General features: G+C 55.4%; 1 protein-coding gene across 1 annotated transcript; it reads right to left on the minus strand.

Annotated features, from left to right (window-relative positions):
* Positions 1-1,144: 1,144 nt before the first annotated feature.
* Positions 1,145-25,935, minus strand: SEMA4B (semaphorin 4B). The gene is given in 15 exon segments (XM_036842414.1): positions 1,145-1,728; positions 1,730-2,286; positions 2,557-2,642; positions 4,416-4,582; positions 4,806-4,921; positions 5,023-5,233; positions 6,296-6,446; positions 6,570-6,751; positions 7,652-7,803; positions 7,942-8,055; positions 8,335-8,446; positions 9,121-9,219; positions 10,806-10,868; positions 11,031-11,194; positions 25,498-25,935. Coding segments are annotated over 15 exon segments (2,469 nt in total). The 5' UTR covers positions 25,607-25,935; the 3' UTR covers positions 1,145-1,542.
* Between the last annotated feature and the right edge of the window lie 424 nt (positions 25,936-26,359).

The raw sequence follows: 26,359 nt of genomic DNA on the forward strand, positions 1-26,359 counted from the left end.
GCCTTTGTGTGACACTAGAAACGCTGGCATGAGGAAGGAGTGGACTTGTAGGAGCCTTGGGTCACACTGGGAATAAGGATCTAAAGAAGCGGACGGCAGGAAGTCAGGCTGTACCCCGCGCTTCCCACCCCTCTCTTGTGAGGGTGTGAGTATGAAGGGTAACGTGAGGGGTGGAACTCTTCTGTATCCTGATTGTGGTGGTGGTTACATGAATTTCTACATGTGTTAAAACTTGCAGAACTGTGTACTAAAAGAAAAAAGTTAGTTTTACTGTATGATCATTTTAAAGATAAAATTTCTTTTCAAGTTAAAACAAGAAAACTCAAGACCTTGTCCCCTGTGCCCCATCCCGGAACTGAACTGGGGATGCAAAGTAAAGGGACTGAAGTAAAGTGAACAAGTCCCCTCCCCCACCCATCAGTGTTTGGTTAAACTCCCCACTTTAAGAAACTGGCTCTGCTGGGAGGTGTGGTTGGCCAGGCTGGGCTGGCTCTGGCCCACTAGCACCTGAAAGAGGAGGCCTAGAACCTCCCAGAACTCAAAGAACTATACCAGCCTCAAAAAGCAACAGTCCTTTGCTTTTTGGAAGGGGCACGATTCAATTTCAATTCTTTAGATTTTATTTAAAAAAAAAAAAAAAGTAAAGTGCATTTTATTAAAAAGAATACAAAACCCACATAAACTCAGGGCCCCTGTGCTGGGCAGTATCAACATACCGTAGAGTGGAGGCTGCAAGGTGTAGGGGTGAACTGGGGACTGGTTTTGAAGAGGAGGCCAGGGCAGGTGTGGGGAAAAGGGACACAGGTTTGCAGGCTGGGATGGAGGAAGGCAGGCAACAGTCTTCCTGGAATTCTGAGGGAAGGTGTACATTGTCATATACTCTCTCCTGGGCTCATGCTGCCCTCTGTCTCTCTCATGTGGCCGCAGCCTGATACAGGCCGGAAAGGTCCAGGAGGTGGGTCTGAGCCCAGGGCCTCGTGAGGGCTGTGGTGCCAGCGTGGCCCTCCGGTCCCTGAGGTGACAGAACGATGGCTGCAACAACTTGGCCAGATGGCGAGGCTGGACCCACTGGAGCCCGAGCTGGCCCCTGGCTCTGCCGTGAGAAGGGGCAGCCTGTGGCAGTAGGATAAGGCGGAAAGTGGAAGAGGCCAGTTGGTGTGGGATGTCCAACTCTGTCTCCAACAACCACTTTGCATGAGCCCTCCCAGTCCGGAGGCTGGGCTGGCCTGGCCGTGTGCATGGCGTTCTGTGTTCTCTCCACTGTTTTCTCTTGTTTCACATTTCAGCTGTTTTGAAACAAAGGCTCAGTTTACATAAGGAGCACTGTTCTGCCCACTCGGGCAGGCCCTGATCTTGAGCCAGGCCCTGTGGGGCTGTGGCCATCTGGGGTGGAGGGGCCTTGCCTCTCGACAGCAGGCGAGCTGGCTCCATCGCTCCCGAGGGCTGGGCACCGCGGCTGTGTTCCACGAGGAGCAGAGGTCCAGCAGACCCTCTCTGAGCACTCCTGGCCCCTAGAGGGAGGCTGCCTCTAGAAGTCTGCTCTCACACCACGGAGTCCCGGATTTCAGAGCCCAGGCGGACCCGGGGCCGGGGACACACCGGGGACACCTCCACGAAGCTGTCCTGGATACTGAGCGGCCTCTTCTCTGACTCTGTGAAGACCCGGGGCCCTGGGGAGCTGTCCGACAGAGCCTGGTAGCCTCGGTGGTCGAGTGGGGTGCTAGGGGGGGCCCACGCCATTGAGCGGCCGGGTCTCAGGTGGCAGTACCACTGGGCGGGTCTTGGGGTGCACGCTGGCACACTCCCCCTGCTTCAGGAAGACTTTCATGCCGCCCCGGTGCCGGTAGAGGAAGAATAAAATGAAGAGCACCATGGCGAACACGAACAGTGCGCACATCACTAGGAACTCGGTCCAGTAGGACTTGTCTGCACCCCAGCTGGCCTTGCCCCCGGCTGGTGCGCTCACCCGAGACGTGTTGATGATGACGGGCACGCTGCCACTCCGGTCTGCTCGGTCTGCCACTGCGTCCTCCACCACCTTTGGGCAGTAGCTGGCCTCCAGCTGCCGGAAGCCCTCCTCCAGCGACCAGCACTGGAACTCCCCCAGCTCCTGCTGGCTGCCCACCAGCAGCAGGTCCCCGGTGGACAGCACGCGGCAGGAGGCCGAGGCATTAATGGGGACCCCGTTGTGCAGCCAGAGCCGGGTTGCCAAGTTGGAGAGGAGGGGGCAGGCCAAGGTGTTCACTGTGTGGGGCTGGAACTGGACTGGCTCACAATGCTTCTCGCCTGCAGGCAAAAGAGGCACAGTCCCGGGTAAAGGGGCTGGCGTCCACGGTAGCCCCAGGCTCACCCACCCCCCTCTGGGCTATGGTCCTCATGCTGTAACAGCAACTCTGGGGACTTCGGGGACTGGGGGTCTCACTTACCAGGGTCCTGCTTGCAGGGCCAAAGGGGTGAGGAAGTGAGGAAAGGCATTTACACACAGCAGTGGCTGCAGGAGCCTTCTAGGCACGCTTGACCCCCACCTCTCCTCCACCCTCTGACGGGGCACCTTACCTCTTGGTACAGAAGTCCGGCCCTTGGACGAGGAAGTGTTGCAGAGTTCCCTGGCATTGGCCCCCTCGATGTCCTGGATCCATGGCCTGAGGACCAAAGAGAGTCCGGGATGGGCCAGGAACCCCCGCAAGACCGCATCTGCCCACCCTCCGTGCAGCATACACCCTCACGCAGCCCTGCGGATGTGGGCCTGGGGAAGGGCTCGGGGACCACCAGGCCCAAAGCGGGGGTGAAAGGCAAGCGGCTTCCCTGGGTGGATTCCCCACCCCGCAGGGTTTGGGCCGGCATCTCCTCTGTCTACACAGTATTTACTTCAGTTAAAAGTTACTGTAGGGGGCTTTCCTGGTGGTGCAGTGGTTGAGAATCTGCCTGCCAATGCAGGGGACACGGGTTCGAGCCCTGGTCTGGGAAGATCCCACATGCCGCGGAGCAAGTAGGCCCGTGAGCCACAACTACTGAGCCTGCGCGTCTGGAGCCTGTGCTCCGCAACAAGAGAGGCCGCGATAGTGAGAGGCCCGCGCACCGCGATGAAGAGTGGCCTCCGCTCGCCGCAACTAGAGAAAGCCCTCGCAGAGGAACAAAGACCCAACACAGCCAAAAATAAAATAAATAAAAAAAAAAAAGAAAAAAAAAAGTTACCGTAGGGACTTCCCTGGTGGGCCAGTGGTAGAGAATCCACCTTCCAACGCAGGGGATGGAGTTCGATCCCTGGTCGGGGAACTAAGATCCCACATGCCACGCGGCAACTAAGCTCACGTGCTCTAGAGCCTGTGTGCCACAACTAGAGAAAAGCCCATGTGCTGCAACAAAAGATCCTGCGTACTGCAACTGAGACCCAGTGCAGCCAAATAAATAAATATTAAAAAAAAAAAAGGTACTGTAATACTTCCCTGAATTACAAAAGCAGTGAGTTGAGCTCTTAGAAAAAGTCTGGAAGGACAGCTGGATCTGTATGTATGTACCTGTCTCTTTTAAAGCAATGCACATGCACTGATTTGTTTTTAGAAAACCGGAAAAAACCAAGCACAAAGGCTAAAAACATTACAAAAGTCACAATCAACCATCCAGTGAGAATGGCAGGCAGCATTTTTTTGAGTGTGCCTTCAGGTGTACACATGTGTACGCATACATGGTGTTCTGAAATATAAAACTGGAACCAGGTATCCCCTTGAGTGAAGTATGTACACTACAAATAGGACAGATCCCATATTTACTTAAAATATGTGTATTTTTATTTTACACATATGTAGAAAAATCTGGGGGGATATATATTAAAATCTCACTGTAAGTCTCTCTAGGTGGTAGGATTAGGGTAGTTTTTATTTTACTTGTTTATCTATTTTTTTCTATATGAAAATTTTAAATCTAAGTAAGTGATTTTGAAAACAGTTTTTAATGGGTTTGTTTGTTTGTTTTTGGCTGCACCACTTGCAGGACCTGAGTTCCCCAATCAGGGATCGAACCTGTGACCACTGCAGTGGAAGCGCAGAGTCCTAACTACTGGACCGCCAGGGAATTCCCTTAATGGGTTTGTTAACGGACTGTTATGTAGCCGTTATTTTTTGTTCCTTAACTACATTCACGTGCCGGTCGACATTCTCCTGCAAAGCTTTTCATAGCTCTGACATTTCATACTTTACCAAATCTTGTCTCTGCTTTACAGATGGGTAAGGCAAACATAATTTATCGTTTGAACTATAACACTTGATGAGAGTCAGAAGGGGAGCTGATTAATAATTATTCCCAGACAGTGGACACAAATGAGGCTGTGTGGTGATTCCACAGAGGGCCTAGGGAAGGCACTCGGAGGCCTAGTGCATATGGATGGATGAGTGGGCGGGGCCTTCAGGAGCTCTCACCTGGAGGCCACCGCAGGCCGGTAGAGGCTGACGTGCTTGCAGCTGGAGCCGCTCCAAGCGCAGTAGGGGTCCCGGGCCAGGAGGCAGTCCCCGCAGCTCTGGTACAGGCTGCAGTTGGCCACGGGCACCTGGACCACACCCGAGTGTGAGGCACCATACAGCAGTCCCTGCACAGGCATGGGGGATGAGAAGCAGGCGCGGGCAGCCAGGGCCACCACCCAGAGCTGCACCCGGCTCGAGTGCATACAAACGCCACCCACAGGGGGCTTCCTCTCATGCTCCCGGGCCCCCACATTCTGAGAGCTTATGCCAGGAGCCTGGATCTCTCCATCTGGCTGGGGCGGGGGTCAGGCACCCCAAGCACGCTGCTCGGACTCCTCCTCTGCTCACCCTGTCGGCATCCAGGAGCAGGTTCTGCACGGGCTGTCCTGATGAGAAGATCTGGAGCTCCTCAATGATATGCACCCCGGGGCCCACGCTCACCGCCTTGTGCAGCCAGCCGTCACCTGCAACATGGACAGCACTCAGGCCCTGCGCGGAGCCTGAGGCCCATGTCCCAATAGCTATGCCCCGTTGACTCCAAGCCTGCCCTGCTGTGGGCACTCACTAGTGCCTAGGAAGAGGACGTCGTAGGTGCGCTGCAGGCCAGGGACGCGGTGGACAGCCACACGCTGGTAGCGGGCCTGGGGCTGCAGGAGTAACAGGCGGCTGCGGACCTGCCCGTCCATCAGGAAGTGGTCCTTGAGGAAGTTCAGCACACGGTCGGGGAGCTGCAGGGACGAGCTGATCTTCCTTTCCCGGGCGCTGTTGTTGATGCACTGAAGGAGAAGGCGGTGGCTTGAGGCGAGTGGCACTTAGGGCAGGAAGCAGGATGTGGGTCCTGCAAATCCCACTGGGACTGCCGGCCCTGTCTCCCCAGTGAACAGCAGGGGTACCTGCCCCGCCCTTGGAAGCCACAGCACAGCACTCCAGTTCTGCGAAGCCAGCGCGCTGATCTACAGGCCTAAGGGCAAAGCCCAGGGTGTGGGGCGCCCAAGGGCCCCGGCTGCCAGGGTCTACCCCTCTCTGCCCACCAACCATCCCTCCTTCCTGCCCACCATTCCCCCACCCCCTTCCGCAAGCCTCAAGAAGCATGACCACACTTCCTGCTCCTGTAGCATCCTTTCGCCAGTGCTCTCTCAGGATGCCCTGGCTGACCAAGGCTTCCTAGTGTAGGGGCATGAGGGTGCCTGCAGTTAGTTTCCCTTATTGCCAGGGGGCGCTTCCTGATTCTCTCTGCCCCAGGTCATTCTCTGTAAAAGCCCCAGGAATTAATACCCTGGAGTGACCCTCAACTGCACAGGAGTTGGTGACAAACACCCCAGTGGGACAATGCTGAGATGTGCTCCACGCAGCCTCCCAGGGCCCCAGGGAACGAGCTCCAGGTGCCCACAGCAGTAGCAGCTCAGTGACACACACTTTCTTAGCTCCGCCCCTTCCTCCCACAATCCTGTTCCCTCCTGCTTCTTCCTGGGATCACCTCTCCTAAAAACTGCTGGCACTCACATCCTTGTCTCAAGGTCTGCTTTGTGGGGAGCCCATGAGGCTGGAAGGAAAGAAGAAAGGACTATTTCCCCATGGCCTGTCAGTCAATCAATAAATAAGGAGCTCACAGTAGAGTTGGGGAGAGGCACGTGCAGTCAGCGTCCTGATGGGGGACACCCCTGCCCAGCCTAAAGCAGGTTTGAAGCCACCCCGACATTCATGGTCACATCTAACTCAGAAAGACAAGCAGGCCTGGGCTTTGTCCCCACTTTCAAGGTGAGAAAACAGACTCAGAGAAAGCAAGTGATCCCAGCACGGCTGGGGACCCATCCTCCCAGCACGGGGGCAGCACTCACCGCGCCAGGCCGGGGCGAGGGCACCGGGTGGGTCACGGTGTACCACTGCTGCGTCTCGCGGTTCACCTCCTTGTAGAGGCCATTGAAGGCCCTCTGCACGTCCCTCATGGTGAAGACACAGATGGCAGAGCCTTCTGTGGTCCCCCTGTGCCTACCAAGGAAGTGGCCAGATTAGCCCAGGAGCCCTGGGGCTCACAATGAGGCCAGCGGGGCCCAATCCCTGCCCCAACTCGTCCCCCCCACCCTGTTCCCAGCTAGGTCCTGGGGGCCCTACCACTGGGATGTGAAGACCCCGTAGAAGAGGGTGTCACGCCATTCCTGGGGGCTGGGGCTCAGCGTGAAGACGTCTTGCAGTACGTTGAATGGGAAGCCATCGTCAGGCCGCAAGCACAGCAGCTGGGCCTTCAGGAAGGACGTCCAGCGCTGCTGCAGGACCCGCTCGCCTCCCTCATCACCCTGGGAGAGGGAGAGAGGGCCTGGGCTTAGGCATGAGCAGGGGTGGGACACTTGGTGCTCCTCGCTGCCCCCTCCCCAGTGGTGGCTGAGACAGACGCCAGGAAGAGCCAGACAGACCCAAAGCCAGGCCTGAGTCCATTTCAAATCAAGAAGACTTGAGGTGGCAGCCTTCAGGTCCCCTCACCGGGAGGCTAGCTAAGTAAATGACAGCGCTTTCCTTACTGTGGGACACCAGGGAAAAGGACGAAGGGGAGTCTATCTACAAATGTGGAAAGATGTCACGATTCACCGCTGAGCAAAAAGGGAAGCTAAAGAATCACATTACAGTATAACTCTTGTTTGTACATGGTTTTAAATAATATAAATACGTATGTATTTACACACGTGCCAAAAAAAAAAATTAGCAAGGAACACTCTAACTTGTTAACAGTGGCCACTTCTTGTGGTAGGACGGTGGGATTATAACACCAATAGCTGACAACTAGTGGTTGCTCATCACATCTCTAAAAGCCCTACACAGATCGTAACAACCCTGAGGGAGTTTTGTTATGATTCCCACTGAACAGAGATGGAAACGAGCAGATTTCTCAGTAAGGAAACTGCCCAAGATCACATGACCTGCAGGGTTTGAACCCAGGCAGCCTGGATCTAGAGTCTACGCTCTTAATAACGATACCACGGTGCGTCTTATCTTGTAAGTGATTTTCGTGTGTACTTTTCTACATTTTCATGTTTTTTAAAATAGGGAAAAACAGAGACATTTTAACTGAAAAGGAGAGAGAGAAAAGCCAGTAGCCGAGCCGTTCCTCCTGGAGGACAGGAGAAGGCCACAGGTGCGGGGCCTTCTGGGTCTATACCCGAGGAGCCTTTGGGGTCTCTGGGATGGCCCGGCCTGCTCACCTTGCAGACACGGGCAATGCGGGACACGATGGTGTTCTCAAAGAACTCAAACTCCTGGCCAGTCTCGCTGAAGAAGAAGTAGATCTTGTCATCGTCCCCTTGCAGGCTGCCCAGGCTCTCGGGAATGTAGGCTGAGGCCACAAACGCTGGGTCTGTGGGGGCCAGTGGGGAGTGCAGTCAGCCCAGGGATCCCAGACAGGCAAGGCTCTGTTCTCAGGCCCTGCTGGGGGGACAGGGCCCCCTCCCTGGGGCCCCGTGACAGCCCACTGGGAGGGGCGAGAGGACTTCACCTTGTAGCCAGTTGAGGGAGCTCTCAGTCTTGGTGGGGCGGAGGCTTTGGCTCCGTGAGATGGCCGGGTCATTCCCCTGGAAGCTGCTGACTGTTCCAGTGTACAGCTCGCCATCTGCCAAAAGGACATTCCCATGGGAATGAGCCCTCAGCACAGCCCCTTCCCGCTCAGGGCCTGGAGTGACATGAGTGCTGCCCTTCTTGTTTGAGGAGGACAGAGGAGGGAGTAGGAACTAAGAAAAGCCAACCCGAGGGCAGCCCAAGGTCGCCGCACCCCCTGGGAATCGGTGTGGCATGACCCACCAGCTCAGACCTGGGGCCCACCCTGCTCCCCTGCCCGCCCTCACATGGAGCCTCAATGAGCCCATCCTGCCCACTGCCCCCCAACACTCACCCACCACCAGGGCCGTGGACTTGAAATTGGGGTCAAAGGGACAACGGCCCTTGCCATCTTCCAGGAGGATGTTCCCCACCACGTCCTGTGCCAGAGTGAAGTTCTCCATGTTCTGCAGGGGGTAGATGGGAGAGCTCAGGGGCACGCCAGGGAGTGAGCGGGCTCGGCGGGAGAACAGGGAGGTGTGCTGGAGAGAAGGGAGGGGTCTGACGGGCCGTCCTTCTCATCCCGGCACCTCGGGCACAGTCCCAGCACCGTCTCACCAGGACCTGACGCGGTGGGCACTGTTGCCCCACGTAGCAGAGAGGAGAGGAGGCTTAGAAAGGCAATGTGAGCCAGGAAAGGGCAGCGACATGATTCAAACTCAGGTATGTCTGACTCCAAAGCTGGTTGCTCCAAAGCCTCAAAATGCCACCCTTTATGAAGGCGTGCGTAGGGCAGAAACGTAAGGGTATGCGTGTGTTGAGGAGGGTGGACGAGGTGGGCTGGCGGGAATTGAGTGAGGGCGGGGGAAAGAGCTGGAGGAAGCAAGAGGGTGTGATTGTGGGTCAGTCAGGATTTTTGTGCCTGGGGAATCCCACCCCCCGCCGCCCCCTGCAGGGCAACCTGGCCATCAGGGCTGGGGCTGGGCCTCAGGGCTCTCGGGGGCCCACTGCTGTCAAGAAGCCTCCCCCTGGGCCCTGCCCTTTACCAGGGGTCAGTGCTAGAGACCAGCTCCCTGGGGCACAAAGACAGGCAGTTCCCAGGCCAGCCGCGGGCGAGCCCGGGGTGAGGAGGGGCACTCACAACGTAGGTGCACACGGGGCTGAAGGCCGCGGTGCCACAGGTGAACAGGTGGCTGCTGTTGAGTGGCAGGAGGATCTTGATGTAGTTTTGACAGTCCCGCTGGAGGAGGGAGGAGGATGTCAGGCCCAAGCAAGCCACCAGGGGGCACCGCCGAGCCCTCCCCACGGATGCAAGGCCAGCCCTGGGGGTGAGGCCTCTGCTCCCCAGTACTCAAATCCTGGAGTAAATGAGGCTCCAGGAGCCTCGTGGGGCAGAGCAGATGGAGGACCACGGAGCGTGTGTGCAGGAGGGGGACCTTGGGCCTCAGGTAGTTCCGTGATTGGAAAACTTCTCTTCAGTCTGGGGTGAAGGCACAGAATCCCTCCCTTTTGAGCTGTCTCGGCCCCACCTGGTGAGGCAGCTACGCCCAGAGCGGGAGGAAACACGCAGCCCTGAACCCTGGGCCCCAGACTTGCGGATCGCCGCTGCAAGCGTGTCTAACAGGCATCTCCTACTGAGCTTCTGATTGTTCCCCCAAAACTCTCTCCTCCGGCATCTGCCCTCTTGCACTGACGGCTACTCCACCTTCTCAGTTCCTTAGGCCCCGAGCCTCACAGCCAGCTTCGCCTCTCCTCTGATACCCGCCACCCCGGTTCTTCCATCAGGAAATCCTGGTGGCCCCATCTTCAAAATACATCTGGGATCCGACCATTCCTCACTCCCTTTATTGGTCCAACCCTGGTCCGGGCACCATCGCCTCTTGCCCCTCACTGGTCTCCCTCCCTCTGTCCTCGCCGCAACGAGGCCGCTCTCCACCACGGCGGCCAGAGGGACCTTTTGCAAACGCACGCCAGGCCACGTCACTGCCCTGCTCAGCCAGCCAGTGGTTCCCCACATATCTCACTCAGAGTGAAATCTATAGTCCTGTTCCTCCTCCATGTCAACTCCCTCACCTCATTTGAGCCAAGTAATCTTGGCTCAAATGTCACTTTTTAAATGAAGTGTAACCTGACCACCTTTTAAACCTGACCTTCTTTTTCACAATGATATAATAACCAGTGTCTAAAAGCACCTGGGCACAGAGCAAGTGCTTAATACATTTCTGCTGAATAAAAGAAATCAGGGGTGGCCAGGACTTGAACCTGTGTCTTGACCCCAAGTCCGGTGCTCTTCTGCCTTCACCTTAACTGCCCTCTGCTGCACTCAGGACCAGGAAGGCCTCTGGGAATGGTGGGGAGTCCTCCCAGAGAACCCCAGGCTGGACTGGCTCCCACCCAGTGGTCTGGCCAAAACCAAGCCAGGATTATGTCAGACCTGCTACATCAGGCACCACCCTCAGAAGGACAGACTCCCACCCCCACCCAATCACTGCTCATGCTGGAAGCTGATGTTTATTTGGCACTTATTATGTGCCTGGTGCCTTATGTCTATTAGCTCATTGAATCCTCACGGTAAGTCCAGTGAGACAGGCATCATTATCCCCATTTTACCAAGGCTCAGAGAGGCAAATCTACTTACTTGTCCAATGTCACAGACATAGTAAGTATAGGGCTGAGACTCAAACCCAGGTTTGGCCATCTCAGAAGCCTATGCCCTTTCTACCACAGCTCGCTGCATCTGCTCCCACCTCCTGCCTCCATCCCGGGCCCAGATCTACCACCCTCCATCCCTCCTTCAGCCCAGGTCACCTCCAGGTGCTAGCTCACCTGTGGGTCCTTGCCCTTGAAGCTGCACTGCTGTTTCCTCTCTGCATCTGCGCTCCACAGCAGCTGGGGAATTAGAAAGGGGAAGGTAAGTGTGCAAGTGGAAACGAAGGATATGTCCCTCTTTTCCTTTCCCCTCTCCCGTTTGCATCATCCTCGGACCCAGAAGTTCCATCTTCCCCACTGGCATCCTCCACCCAGGCTAGCCATCCCCGGGCATCATCTCACCTCCTGGTAACTCCCGCCTGGCAGGAAGCTGCCGCTGCTGTTGAGCGCAAAGAGGGCCTCTCGAGCACCCACGTATAGAGTCCTGCCATCCCTGCTCAGCAGGAGGGCTGTGTAGTTGGAGATGTGATCCACTTCAAATCTGAGAAGTGACTGCTTTTCAGAGCCTGGAGAGAGGACGATCGATGGACATTACCTCCTGGGGGCCCCCCCTCCCACAAGAACCCTCCTATACCAACCTCTAGAACGCGCCGATCTGACTGAAGGTAGATCAGCAAAGCAGTGGGTGGCATGGGGCTGGGGACAAGGCGATCGGATTTAAGGGGAGCAGCATTCCCGGACCCTCAAACATTATGTATGAGACAAAGGCACAATGATGAACGTAAAAGAACATCAATTATAGCACCATTCACGTTAATGAAAAATTGAAACAACCTAAATGCCCAACCACAGGGGACTGGGTGAAAATAAACCCAAATACTTCCTTTGCTGGAATACTATGCAGCTGGTAAAATGCTGTTGTATTAGAAACTCCAGACCAACAAGCAAACAGTTACATAAAAAACCATGGTCAAAATATGAAGCGAACTAAAATATAAAGTGATGGATTTTGAGCACCTGACGGAATATAAGAAAGGAAAGTATATTTAACATTCTCCTTTGAGTGGGGTTAGACCCAAAGAGAAGGACTTGTAAGCACAGCCCACTCCTGTGGGCTGCAGTGAACATGATTTACAGAGGAACGCAAACATGGGGCGCTGGTCTTCAACTATACTGCCTCACAGTCACTCATGGAAGATTTATGGTTATTAAACAGAATGTAAATGTTACACTGAATGTACAACAGACAGGCATTGTGATGCTGGGGGCCAGAGGAGTCAAGGAAAAAGTCGAGTCTCCATATCTTCCTCTGAGAGCAATGAGGGCCACAAGAGACTGTCCGTGGTTAGTGGAACAAGACACTGAGGCTTAAGTATATTATTTTATTTTATTTTTCCACCCCTCCCCCCGCCCCGCCCCGCCCCGCATGTGGGATCTTAGTTCCCTGACCAGGGATCGAACCTGCACCCCCTGCAGTGGAAGCTCAGAGTCTCAACCACTGGACCACCAGGGAAGTCCTTAAGTATCTTATTTTAAATTGCAAAGGTAACCAAATGTAGTGGCAGAAAATGTTTGGAGGAAGTGGGGAAGGGTGATGGAACTGATGGAAAGCTTTATTTTTCTCAGCAGCAAGTCAGTAAGTCAGATAAGCCAAGAAATCGTGGGATAAGCGTTTTACTTAAGTGGAGGAAACCACTGTATAACAAGAAGTCTAAATGATTAAAATTGCCCCTTTTACTCAGGCCTGGGGCTGGGGAAGACTGAGGCAGTTACTGCTTTTCACAATAAGTCCTTCTATGCTTAAAAAAAAAAATTATGTGCATGTATCTTTGATATAAATTTCAAGTATCTTTCATTAAATGAAGGTTATAAAACAGTATGCATAGTTAGATTCTATTTGTTTGTGGGAAAAATATAAACATAGAAAAAAATCCAGAAGGATGAATCACAAAATGCTGGAAAGCGGTATCCCTGGTGGAATTACAGGTAATTTTTTTTCCCTTTGCACTTGTTATCATTTTTGGATTCTACAGGTTATACTTGTGCAATGCTAAAGAAATAAATTAGAGAGAAGAAAAGGAAGAAGAAAAAAATAAACACACACATCTATCCACCACGATACCATCTGTGCTTTCAGTGACTAATGGATTTGGAGAGAAATTATTTTAAAAATTCAAAGCAGCTGATAAGAAAAGAAAAACAAGCAAAAAGCAGCCACCCTACCCAACCCCAGGCATCTCCTAACTGACCGGTGGATTGCAACCACGCAGACAAATAGTTTCATGAAGCTGAGGAAGCAAAAAATGCAACATGCCAACAAAGCAGTTGAGAAGACAGCTTCATGTGTGTTTACATGGTGAGTGTTTTTACATACCCCCGGCCTGGTTCCACAAAGGGCAAGGAAACACAAAGAAAAGAAGGTAGTAAAATATAAACACTAAAATCAGGAGTGGAGGAAAAAACACATCTGAAGAAAACATCTAAACCAGAAACGAAGGACAGGTTTCACATAAGCAGGTCATAAGGTCCTCACACAGCTACCAGAGATGGGCTCCACATTTAGTGCTGAGCCTCCCAGTGGTCAAAGAGAAAACGGAAATCAAGTTACCTTGTCCTCATTATTCAAGAGGAAGAACACATACCAGCCTTTTTGGAGAAGCCAAGCTTTTTACCTGGCTGCTAATGGTGAAGGAAGCCCTTCGGTAGGACTTCCTAGCACATATACTGGGACATCCCACCAGCAAACAGGAATGACGGAGTTTCCAAGGCTGTTCACTTCCTGATGAGGGAGGGTAGTATCACAAGGTACCAGTGCAGGAATCTACAGGGAATCTGCAACTAAGTGGCTTGTCACTCTAGAACCAGAGCCAAAACAGGGACTGCTCTGGGAGTTCACAGGGCAAAGTCCAGCCTGATGTCCGGAACCTGAACTCTGTTACTGAAACCACACAGGGCAGCTGTGGTCTGGAGAAGTTAAGGCCTCTCTTTGAACACTTAAGTCCAGAATCACACTAGACTCCAGGTCTTTTGCCTCAAATTCCCAGCTTCTGACCACTTCTTATCAGCACTCTATATACTGGGAGGCCCAAGGAAAGTTTCCAGCACTAACCCCCTACTTTTCCCAAACAGAAAATTTCCCAACACGTAATTGGGGCCCAATTATGTTGCTTGTACTTTGTGCTGATGAGCTGGTCAGCCTTCTGGAACAAGCAACCTGACCATTTTGCATTCTGGTCCGGGAAGAACCGCCCCCCCCAAAAGAGACCCCTCCCGTTGGCCACCACAGGAAGGTGTTGGGTAAACATGTTGCAGATATTAACTCCTTGGGTGCCCATGATGATCCTGTGAGGTAGGAACTGCTGCTATCTCCAGGTTACAAATGAAGAAATTGAAGCTCAGAGTCATTAAGCAACATACAAAAAGCCCCACAGCAAAACAGAAGCTGTGATAGAAGGCCGGCTCAGGAGGTCTCCTCTCTGGACTCCTGGTCTGCAAACTGCAGGATGCAGCAAAAGCACCTGGAAGATCTAAACTCTAGATCCACGACCTGCCCCTGGAGACTCTGACGCTGCTAGCTTGGGATGGGGCCTGAGAACATGCAATTTTATGAGCTCCCAGGGGATTCTGAAGTTGGAGGCCCAAGGAGCACACTTTGAGAAGCACCGTGTAGGTAGGTCCTTTGTAGGGCAGTGTGGACGTCATCTCACCGAACTCTAGTTTTCTCATATACATCATGGGGATAATGAAAATAAAACCCACAGCAGGCTCACAAGGAGTCAGTTAGACCAGGGCAAACGGCTACCGCAGTCCCTCCTCATCTTTTGCAGCCCTCCAGGCTCCTGACAGCAAGGGTTGGCTCACATATGCCCATGCTTATCTGCCTACAGAGGAGGGGCATTTCTACCCAGGCGGGTCCCGTAAGTCTGGACAGGAGGCTGCTCTTGGAATCTGTCCAGATACCGAAATGCCAAAGGTCAGAGATAAGCTTGAGTCCAGGTGGCAGCTCAGACTCACTCAGGCCTGGGGGGTGTGGGGAGACTTGCCAAGGGTCATGCAGACATAGCACAGCCAGGTTGGAGGGCCAGCCAGGGCGCCAGCTGCCCAGCCCTGGTCCAGCCCAGCCCTCCAAAGAAGCCAGCTGCTCAAGAGGCCCCCATACCTCCTCCAGTCACACTGGGAGTCCAGTCAGTGAAACGGCCAAGGAACAGAAAATGCCTGGGAGAAACAGGCAAGGGGCCCCTCACACCACGCACTCCCATTCTGGGGGCACTGCCTCTCCACCCCTCTGCCCTGAGTCTCTCAGACTCAAAGCCATGGTGTCCCGAAGGCCTGGCCCTCCGCAATCCCTCTTGCCCTGTGGACTTCACCAGGGCCAGTCAGTGGGGCTGGCTTACCAACTGGGAGTCTCAGTGCGACAGAGATTAGAAGCACAGACTCGAGTCAGAGACCTGGGTTCAAATCCTGCCTCTGTCACTTACTGTCCGTTTGCTACCAGGACAAGCCACTTAACACCTTGGAGCCTCACTTTCCTTATCTGTAAAATGAGGATAATACCACCTCGCCTCATAGGATTGTTACAAAAAGAAATGAGATTATATATGTAAATGATAACATACATAATAATAACCCACATTTACTGGGAGCTTTACTCAAAACAACTTCGCACACGTTATCCCAGTGCTGGCACAGTGTCTGGCACACGATCAACACTCGAGTGGATCAAAAACAAAATCAAAAAGCCCTGCAGGAAAATCCAGCCCAGCGAGAGCTGCCAGAGAAACAGGGTTGCTTTGAAGAGCTGGGCCTCCCTGGTCCTCGTGGCTAACAAACTCATCCTGGGCCATTCTAACCTAGGCCTGCGACTGGTCACATGAGGGGCTCACGGCCAAGCAGAGAGCTACAGCTCAGACACGGGCCGGTGTCAGGGGCCCATGCAGCGTGTGAGAGCTGGTCCCTGCTCGGCGGTGTTCTGAGTGGGGTTCCTGCCTCAGCTCGCCCATGTGTGTGTTTGTGTGTGTGTACACCCTACCACAGGGCTTGTCCACGCTTGTGTGTTCGCTCTGGGGTGCTATCTGCAGAGGTGACTAAAAGGAAGTGTTTGTGCACTCAGCTCCATGAGTGCTGGCCCACCTTGGGGTCAGTCTTAGTGTCTACCCTGCTCTCTGTGTGGAAAGAGAGTGCCTTGTGTGGTCTCCTGGGCTACCTGTGCTGCTCAGACATCCTCCACACCCTCTACCCAGCGGGTTAGTCCAGTGCAGAGAAAGCCGGGCTGCCTGAAGCTGTGGCCAGTTCTCCCAGGTGGGATGAAACCGTCCCATCTAGCCTGGGCAGGCCTGAGCCAGTGGCTTCTCCAGGGCTCCAAGAAGGCAGGATGGCGGCTGGCCTGGGGCTGTCCCACCTCGAGGCCTTGAGTCCTCCCCACCCTCGGCCTCGCCCTCGGAGAGGGTCAGAGCTACCTGCAGAGCCCCACTCCCACACCCTCAGGGCCTGGGCTCTCAGCAGGAAGTGATGCGGGAACAACTCAGCCCCCAGCCTCATCTAGAGTTTCTCCCCTGGCCTGTGACTCAGCCGGAAGCTTGGAGCTCCCTGGGGTGAGGCGGGAACAGGGTTCAGCACCATCCCCACCCCGGGCAGTCCCCACCCTGCCAACCAGGCGCTGCAGCAGGGCCCTGACTCAGAGCCCCGCCCCACCTTTTCCTCCACTGTGGCTCCAGGGGCACCACAGCTGACGCTGACCTGGCCTTAACAGCCCGCCGCCCACAGGCCCCAGCAGGACTAGGCCAGAAGACACCAGCTTCCCTGCGCAGTCAGGGCCTGGAAGGTGCTCCCAGCGGGAACGGGGGTGGGGCGTAGTGGGCAGCTGCCTGCCCCTCGGCTTGAATCACAAGGTCCCCAGAGAGGGGTCTGGGCCCTGGACAAACCCCTGAGAGCCTCCCAAGGCTCTGTTGGAGCACCTCTTCCCCAGGGAGTCACACGGGACCCTTGGACCCACTTGCACCAGCAGAAGCACCACCTCCAGGACAGGAGTGCTGACTCAGCAGCAAACTAGGGCAAGGCGGCCATCGACCTGGATGCCGCCGACCTGTTTGTGCGTCCTCCTTCCCCCCCCCGCCCAATGTCGGGGCAGGGTGGCCAGACCGGCTGGAAGCGGCACGCCAAACTGCTGTCAACAGGCCAATGCCAGGGTAGCGACCCCAGCCAGGCAAGGGTCACTCTCGATAGGGGAAGGGGACTGTGTGCCACAAGTGCTCCCCATGGACTGAGGTAACCAAGAAAGAGGCAAGAAATCAAGGGAACCCAGCCTAGAAGCATCCTGTGTTCCTGGGGCATGCGTGCTCGGGAAAGCCCGCTTCCCAGCTGGCTGCTGCTACCGCCCCAGGTGAGCTGGCCAAGTGCTCCTGCCAGAATCACCAGGTGGCCCCCACCCCTCTCAGACACCCTCCTTGTGTCCATCTGGACAACTGAGTCTTAACCCAGGACCTGTCATGGGCTGCCATCACCTTGGAAGCCTGACCCCCACCCGCCCACCAAGGACCAAGGTCAGCTCCTCTGGCCCTCTGCCCCGGGACTGGCTGTCCCCTCTCTCCTGAAGCCTCTACCCCCATCCTCCTCCTCTCAGAGGGCCCCTTTTCTAAGGAAACTGGGGCCATCAGGCATAAACAACCTCAACTTCCCATCCTCCATCTCCTCAGAAACTGAATCCTGTGTCATCAACCTCTGCCTCTCAAAGAATTTTTTTTCCCTCGATATCTATCCTAGAAATGTGTGTGCCTCCCTCCTCCCTTCTCAGCCAAACTCCTGAGAAGAGCCACCCAGCGCCATCTCCATCCCTTACCTCCCACTCACTCCCTGCCTGGGGGTCAGGCCTGAACCAGGCCCACACTCGCCAGGGCCCGGGCATCGCCTTGCCGCCAAACCCCAGATGCCGAGGGGCACGGCCTGGCGGGGGTCCCCTGTCCTCTGGGGGTCTGCCACACCGATCTCAAGGGTCGCCTCACGTCTCCTTCACACTCCTCCCGGGCCTCCATCCCTCCAGGAGCTGATGCGCTGTAGCACTTACTCAGCACTTTAAATGGGCTGGTGCACGTAATTCTGGCCAGGTCGTTGTCAGGTAGGAATTACCATCTGCTTTTTTCGGGCGAGAGAACCGAGGCACACGTGAAATGATTTGCCCTCAGTTACCCAGTTAGGAAGAGCGGTGGAGCTGGGATTTGAACCTGGGTCACCAGCTCCCGAGTCTGTATTATTAATCACCTTCAGCCTCTCCAGGCCTCGCTCTTGAATGTTCTTGTTCACTAGGGTCGGCCCTTGGCCCTTGGGCCACACATCCATGCCCATCGCTTCAATGTCTTGGATGCTGGCAACTCCCAAATCTCTTCATCCTCCAGTATGCAGGTCGTCCTCCAGTACGCCAGACCCCACTATGCAGGAGACCCTCCACGGGCACCTCCTCCACTGCCCTCTTCCAGACCACTCCTCGGCTTGGGATCTTGCGTCTTTGGGTGGCACAGCTCAGCGGGCTGGAAACCTGTGAGTCGCACTTTCTATCACCCTCTCCCTCACCGTGGACATCTAATCCATGCTCAAATCCTGCCAAGTCTCCCTCCTCAATATTGTCCAAATCTATTCCCCTCACCATCCCCGCTACCTCGGACCTGAACCCGGCCACTGCCCTCTCTCACCCGAGCCACTGCAGCAGCCTCCCAACTGGCCCCTGCCCCCAGCCCAGCTGCTACACTGAGGTCAGAGGGCTCTCTGGGGACTGTCACGGTCCTGTGTCCCTGTGTCCCAGCCCCTAATGGCCAGCCCTTGCCACATCCCCCTCCCATTTCAAAGGAGTGAACTTCGACTCAAGGTCCTATTTCTCCTCGCCAGTCTTTGCCCAGGCAGTCCCCCTGCCTGGAATGCCCTTCCTTTTGACTAACTCCTACCCATCCTTTGAGACTCAGCTCGGTTTCACCTCCTCCAGGAGGCCTTCCTGAATCCCCAGCTGGGCGAGGGCCCCTTCCCTGTGCACCCATCATTTCCTGCTCACACCTCTCGCGGTGCATTGGCCACATTGTTTGACGATGATGGGCCTCAGGTGCCTGTCTCCCTTACCAAGCTTTGATCCTTGAGGATCAAAACTGTCTTATTATTTGTAGTCCATATTTGTGTCATCTGGCCAGGGGAGTTCCAAGGAGTTGTTCAATAAACATTCGTTGACTGAATGAATGACTAACAGAGTCCCAAGTCCCAATTCAGGGTACTCTGGTCCAGGGACGGACACCAGATTCCAAGGGGGCAGTCCAGAGGTCCTGAAGCCTCACGATCGCGAGAGTGTGTCTGAGAAGCATGGCCCCTGCCCTGTCCCCTCCCCAGAGCTCAGTCCTGGAATCCCAGGGTCTAGATGGAAGTGTGACAGCTGAAAGTGCTGCAGGGAGACGGGAGAGGCCACAGGGACAGGAAAGCAGAGTCACAAGGTCTGTGTGTGAGTCTTGACTATTATCACTGACCAGTTAGACAAGATACCTGCCGTTTCTGGGAGGGAGTCCTCGCAGGGTTGCTGGGAAGACCAAATAAACGCAGCACGTGGAAATGCCAAGCTCCCAGGGTTAGGGGGCCACCAACAATTAGGATTGGTCCTACCCATGCCGCCCACCCACCCCCACTCCTCATCCTTGCTCTGAGTAAACTCCCAGCCCCTGGCCACCTTGGAAGCCCACTTGTACAGGGAAGGGGACAAGGGCAGGTGGGGGTGGAGCCTCCTACAGGCAGGAGCCCCTCTGAAGGGGTAGCTGCTGCTTCCCCCCAGACCATTGTTACTCAATGGAATGAGGGCTAAGCCTCATCAGGTCTTCAGAAGAGTTGGAAACCTGGATTTTTATAGAAAATTTCCTGAGTTTTAAATATTGGTGACTCATTAAAATTTTTCTAAAACACTTGGATGCCAAACAAAATATATCTCCATGCTGGCTCTGGCCTGTTGCTCCCCCGTTTGCAAACGTCTGTCTGAGACGTTTGCCCCAGTCTCCGGCGCACTGCGCTCCTGGCCAAGTCTGCCGGGTCTGCCCTATTTCCGACCATGGCTGTGCCATCAGGGCCTTAGCTGGATCTCTTGTCCCATCCAAGGAGTGACCTCAATAGATTTCTTTACCAGATGGAAATACATAACCTATCAATTATTCAAGGGCTGAGCTGGGTCATTTCGCTGCTTTTGTACATTTCACAGGTGAAGCAGGAGCCAGATGTTCTCATGGAAAGAATGTGATTCTTGAGGCAGAGAGCTTGTGGTCCAAGGCTTCGCCCCGAAACTCCTAGCTGCACGGCCCTGACAATATGAGTTCTCTTCTCAGAGCCTCGGGTCCCTCATCTGTACAAGATGAAACAATACCACCTCCATACCCCAGGCCAGCACCCAGCACACACTGGGCGCTCCCTCCCGGGTGGTTTTCTTCCCTCTTCCAGTTAACACCTCTCTCAGAGGATGGGCAAGGGGAGGCCAAGAGAGAGGCAGCAAGTCAGTTCACTTGGCCCCTCTTTAGAATTAAAGATAAGGGGCTTCCCTGGTGGCGCAGTGGTTGGGAATCCACCTGCCAATGCAGGGGACATGGGTTCAAGCCCTGGTCTGGGAAGATCCCACATGCCGCGGAGCAACTAAGCCCGTGAGCCACAACTACTAAGCCCGCGTGCCACAACTACTGAAGCCCGCGTGCCTAGAGCCCATGCTCTGCAACAAGAGAAGCCACTGCAATGAGAAACCCGTGCACAACGAAAGACTAGCGCCCGCTCGCTGCAACTAGAGAAAGCCTGCGCAGAGCAACGAAGACCCAACGCAGCCAAAAATAAATAAATAAATAAAATTAAAAAAAAAAAAAGAATTAAAGATAAAATGAGAGGTTTCTGTCTACTGTCTATTATCCCCACTGAAACCCCCTCACCACAGGCCCCTCACCTCTCTGAACGCCACTAAGCTGTCAGGATGGGCTTCTCAGATGGACCCATGAGTGCAGACCAAACAAGTCCCACGGAGAACAGGTCAGGTCGCAGGCTTGCAAGGCAGAACTGTGTGACGTGGACAAGATACTTCTCTTCTCTGAACCTCAGCTATCTTAACTGTAAAATGGGGATAATTCCATCTACCATGTAAGTGGAAATAATATACTAAAAGCCTGGTGCCCACAGTAGCCCTATACCTGCTACCTTACCTTCTACCTTTTAGGTGCTGGATGGTGGAACACAAACATAAGGACGCCAGCTGTGCCACCTAAGGGCTGGTTCCTGCCCCATAGTGGAGACGGTCACACAGGAGTGGTGGGTGGCTAAAGAGTGACGAGGGAGACCGCACAGGGCTCTACTTTCCATCCTGGACTCGGGGGAGCATTGCCAGGACAGGGAGGTCAGAATGAGAGGAAGAGGAGAGGCAGGGGGAGGGGCGGGGGTGCTGGCTAGGGAAAAGCAGCAGCAGGAGCTCCTGAGGTCAGGCCAGCCCAGACCATGAGAGTCCCACATTTTCTCACTCCTCTTCCCCCTCGACCCACACGGAGGACCACATCAGAGGCCTCCGATCCTGAGCACCCAGGGATGGGGGAGTGGGGCCACAGGCCCTAAGAAAGGGGACAAAGGAAGGCGTGACGGACATGACCTGAGTCCAGCTTTTTCTCCAGGCCCTGTGCCATCCTCTCTGTCTCCCCTGTCTAGGAGAGGAACGTGCAGGTGTATCTAGCTGTGCCCCAAAAGTTGTGCAAGCTCAGAGCTCTGCTGGGCTGGCACACAGGCATTTCAACACCCAGCTAAATGTGGGTTATGCAGAGGGCAGAGTGGAGGCAACCAGGGACAGGGAGGAGGGAGAGGTGCGGTCCAGCCCCAGGCAGAGGAGGTTCTCGGGGCAGAGGAGGACTTTGAAAGAGCTGAACCAGGAGCACTTGAAAAGTGGACTAAATTAAGCAGGACCCCTGACGATGGCCTCCAATCAGCCCTCGGGGGACTTGCTTGGTCTCCTACCCTGGGTTAGGGGGTGGGGTCTGCACCACTTCATTCCCTGGCCATAAGGTCTTAGCACCTAGCAGAGGGCCTGCATACAGCCAGCGCTCACCAGTATCTACCCAGTTGATGCAAATAACCTCACCCAGCAAGGCGGGCAGGGAATTTCCACCACAAAGAAGAGTAGCCACTACCTTTTACTGGGGACATAGCATGTGCCAGGCACCGGGCCAAACACTTTACACACATTATTTCACGTAATCCTCTCAGGACCCTGAGAGATGGATCCTGCTATTACTCCCATCTTGCCAATGTGCAAATGGGCTTGGAGGAGGTGGGCACTTGCCCCAGGTTGTGCGGTGAGCCGTCTGTTAGCACCACGGTTACAGCTCTGTGCTGAAGGGCCATGAAGATGCCAGACCACAGGACAGAGCTGAAGACAAATGCTCATGTCAAGCTGAGGCCACATCAAGGAGGGAGGCCGGTAACCAGCCAGGAAAAGACTTCGAAAGTGGCTTGCATGGGGCTTCTCAGGGCAGCCATGACCCTGGGTGCCCGCTCCAGGTCAGAGGACAAGCAGCTGATTCAGGCCAATGCGCTGTTCTCTCTGCTCAATGGGGTTTTGTTGACTGCGGTTTGCAGGCCTAGGGATTTATATCCAGTCTAGTTTGGAAACACTGTGTCCAGAGTCTTCCAGCCAGGCACTTCTGGGGCAGGGGGAAATTAATAACTCCTTTTAATTGCCCAAATAAGGGGACCCGATATGACTTTCATGAGCATAGGAGCAGGTTGTTTTGTTTCTGCCCACATGGCCAGGCTGGAAGGCACTGCACATCCGGGCCCATTGTTTCCACTCTGCATCTCTCCTGCTCCTAACCACTGCAAAGCCTCTGTCCTGACTGCACAGTCTCCGATGCAACAGAACCAAAATTCCACATGCTTCTTTGAAGTGTCCCTTTCACAGAGACAAGAAACCTCCTCTTAAGGCCACTGCTTGCCTAGCTGACCCTGGAGCCCCCAGTCCTCCTCCCACTCCTGTCCACTGGGTGAGACCACAAGTGGGGCACCCCCTCCTTATGGCCCCAGGAATCTGCTGCTGATCAACAGTAATGAGGGTTCCATACGAAGGACCTCAGATGCAAACTGGATGCTCTACTTCCAAGGATTTTGTTTTAAACCACAGACACAGGCCATTCTCCCTAGGCCTCCGGGCCCTTGGAGAGCCTGGGTGGGAATTCAGTACAGGAGGGCAGGTGGCAGGAAGCAGGGTGTGTTCTCTGTTCCATGCCTCTCTCCCTCTTCTGTGAGGGAGAGGCCTGGGGCTTCAAGCCCAGCATCCCATGGTCACCATGGGCTTGCCCGGTATGGGCACACTGCCAGGAACATCTAATGAGCCCCCAGGGATGAGGCAGGAAACCGCCTCAGGCCATGCTCAGAGGGTATGCCTGCTCAGTCACCAGGGATCCCCCTCTGGGGCTCCCAGCCGGCTGGGAGGACCTGCATGTAGATGGGAGGGGGGCAGCGGGGATCAAGGTCCTGGAGGGAGGCCAGGGAGGCGAGCACTCTGGGTGCAGCGCAGTGCAGCTCAGCAAAGTGTGAATGCATGCTCACGAGTTCAGGGGCTGGGGTGCTGCTAAACGATGCCAGGGCTTTGGTGGAACTAGAAAAAGAGGTCCCCTCTGGGTAGTCCCAGCCTCAAGAACAGAGCGGAAGGTCTTTTTCTCTAGGCTCCACAGCTTGGAAAGCAGAGTAGAAACTGCATTTCAGGCCCTCCACCCCTCAACTGGGCACCTCTGTGCCATGCACAAAATGTGTGCATCTGTGGGTCCTCACAGGTGAGCCTGAGTGTCTCAGTCTTTTGGGGGGTTAGGATTTTAACATATGAATTTTGGGGGTACACAGACATCCAGACCATAGCACCACCTGACCTGTGCAAAGGGTGCTGGTGTGTGACAGTAGCCTGTACTACGGCCAGGCCATGGTGCTGAATACGTGGAAGTGGGCCAGGTTTCAGGGCAGTGGGTAGTAATGAACAAGTGTTCTAGCTGCTCCCAGGAAGCAGGTCCTCTCAGTTCCTCCTCACAGCTCCCCCTTCTGCCTTTTAGTCACACTATGAGTGGTCCCCAGCCAGCTTCAGAGTTGGACACAATACCTGCTACAGTTGACATGGCCCCGTGAGCCAGTCCAGCTTTCCCAGGGCCAGAAGTGGAGTCCATCAGAGCCTTTGTTCCCCCCTCACCTCACCTTCTTGCAGAGCTGAGAGGGTCTAAGGGCAAAGGGAGTGGTGGCCACAACAGAAAAAGTAGCGAGGCAGCAGGCCTGGGTCCGGATACACCTGTTATCTTCACTTACCCAGCTGGAGCACCCAAGGGGCTGTGGTCAAACTAACACACCCCAGCTCTGGGCAGGATATGCCAGAATGAAGCCTGTGCTTAACACGTAGCAATGATGATAGCTAACACTTATTAAGCGGGTTCTACGTATCAAGCCCTGCCCTAAGCACTTTTCAAACAGAAAATGATTTAACCTTCACAACTTTGAGGTGGGTGCTATCATTATCCCTATTTTACAGATGAGGAAATCAAGGCCCAGAGAGGTTAAGCAGCTTGCTCAAGGTCACACGGTTACCTAGTGGCTGAGGCAGGATTTGAACCCAGGCCATCTTCTCAGTATTATCCTGCAATGTTTCAGGTAGGGTTTCCCTAGTGGCCCTGACTTAATTTAAGTACTGATTCTGCTACTCTTTCCTTTTGTAAATGAAATGCTTTTAGAAGTGGGATGCTATAAAGAGAAGGAAGCCTGGTACAGTTTTAGTCTGTAAACACTAATTTATACATCCTTTATTCTAATTCATTCAGTGTGACAACCAACAAGTTAAAGGGCTTGGAGAAACATTATTGGGCATCTATATATGTTGCCTAGTAATACACCTGGTTTCATGAAATCTCCAAGATAGCCTTGCAAAATACCTATGACAGTGCCCATTTTACAGATGAGGAAACTGGGGGCACAGGGAAAAGGGAGTCACTTGCCCAGTAGCAGAAATGGGACTGGAATCCAGGTCCCTCTGATTTCAAAGACTTGGAAAAGCAACCAGATGAAAGGGGGGGGGGGGGTTGGTAAGGAGAGGGGAGAGTGGAGGGCTGGAAGGGAGGGGGCCAGAGAAGCAGACGTGAGCACCAGGCGAGGGACGTGGCCAATGAGGACGGTACTCCAGTGTGACTCTGAGGAGCAGTCCTTCCCAGGGCCTGGAAGTCTCGGAGCCCAGAGCTGCCCCCATCCCTAGTATGGTCGCTCCCAGGCCCTGGGGGGATCCCACCAAGCCTGGGAGGGGGGGCGGGCTGCGCTGGCCCACCAGGGTGAAGAGGCGGAGGGAGAATGGGGCACCCGCCCCGCCGCGGTTCCCGAGTCCTGCTGCGACTTGCTGTAATACCAGAACCCCAGTGTTTATGGGACGGCAACCAAGGCCCCCTCCACCCCGCGCCGCCCTCGGGGGCGGGGGTGGGGGCATGCGGCTGGCTCTGGTCAGCATCAAAGACAAGCAGATGGGCAGGCGGACCAGCGGGCAGCCAGCACCGGGGGTGGGGAACGAGGTGGGGCGCCACCGCCGAAAGGGCGCCCTACCAAGGGGCGAGCAGGGGCGACAGAACGGGCGAGAGACCCCCTCCCTGCCCATTAAAAAGAATGGAAGAAAGGGGCCCGCGGCCCCACAGCTCTCCTCTCCTCTCCCTCCCTCCCAGGAGCGTTCTGAAAGGAGGAGGGGTCCTAATGGACCCCAAGCCTCCGACAGACCCCCTCCCTCCCTCCCTCCTTTGTCACCACAATCTCCGCGCGAGGCACCTCTCCGGCCGCCTCCCCTCCCCCAGATCCCAGCCCGCGTCCCCCGCGGGGTCGCCCCAGCACTCACCCAGAGGCAGGCTGATCCGAGGGGCGAGCGCCCGAATCGGAGACGGCGGTAGCAGTAGCAGTAGCATCAGCAGCAGCAGAGGCGGCGGCGGCCGGCTCCCCCGGCCCATCGCGGCGCGCGGGACTCGGACAACGAGGAGCGACGGCGTCCTCCGGGCTCCGGCTCAGGTGGCTCTATAGGACTCGCGGGCGGCGGCCCCACCGCGAAGTCCGGCCCGGGAGTCGGTCGCCGGGCCCCCGCCTCCGGACCTGGGGGCTGGAACCGGGTGGGAAATGGGGTCACGTGGGCTGCTGCGAACCCTAGCCCCTCCGCCCCCAGCGGAATCGCGGTCCTCCACCAGCTCCGCTCGGTCGAAGCTCGCCCGCGAGTGTGGGAGGGAGGGGCTGAAGGAGGAAGTTGGGCGGTTAGTCCAGCCTCTCCCTGCTCCGCTCGTGCCCGCCCCGCCCCTTCCCCCTTCCTCCTTCCTGGGCGCTGGAGGCTCAAGGGGCGCCAGCTGGGTGCACCTAGCTTGGTGCGCGTCCGCAAGGGGCCAAGCCCGGGGATCAGTACCAGCCGAGTCCGCGGGAGCGCGGGGGCGCGGAGGAAAGCGGACCCCTAGTTCCCCGCCCCCACCTCTCAGACCCTCCCACAGCCGCCCCGGCCCCTTCCGGCTCCTCTAGGACCCTCAGCGCGTTCGTTTGCGAAAACGTTTGGGTCTCTCCACTGCGCTCCCGTGTCTTCTCCCTTTATCCCTGCCGCCCACCGTCCCCCGCCCCCTCACTGCTCCTGGCACCCATTTGTCCGTAACCAAATGAACTCCGCCCAGCTGGTACTGACTCCGGGGCTAGTTGCTTCTGCACCTAATTTCTGCACGGGTCATTCC

The sequence above is a fragment of the Balaenoptera musculus genome, chromosome 2 (assembly GCF_009873245.2).
Source record: "Balaenoptera musculus isolate JJ_BM4_2016_0621 chromosome 2, mBalMus1.pri.v3, whole genome shotgun sequence".
In the NCBI taxonomy this organism is placed as follows: Eukaryota; Metazoa; Chordata; class Mammalia; order Artiodactyla; family Balaenopteridae; genus Balaenoptera; species Balaenoptera musculus.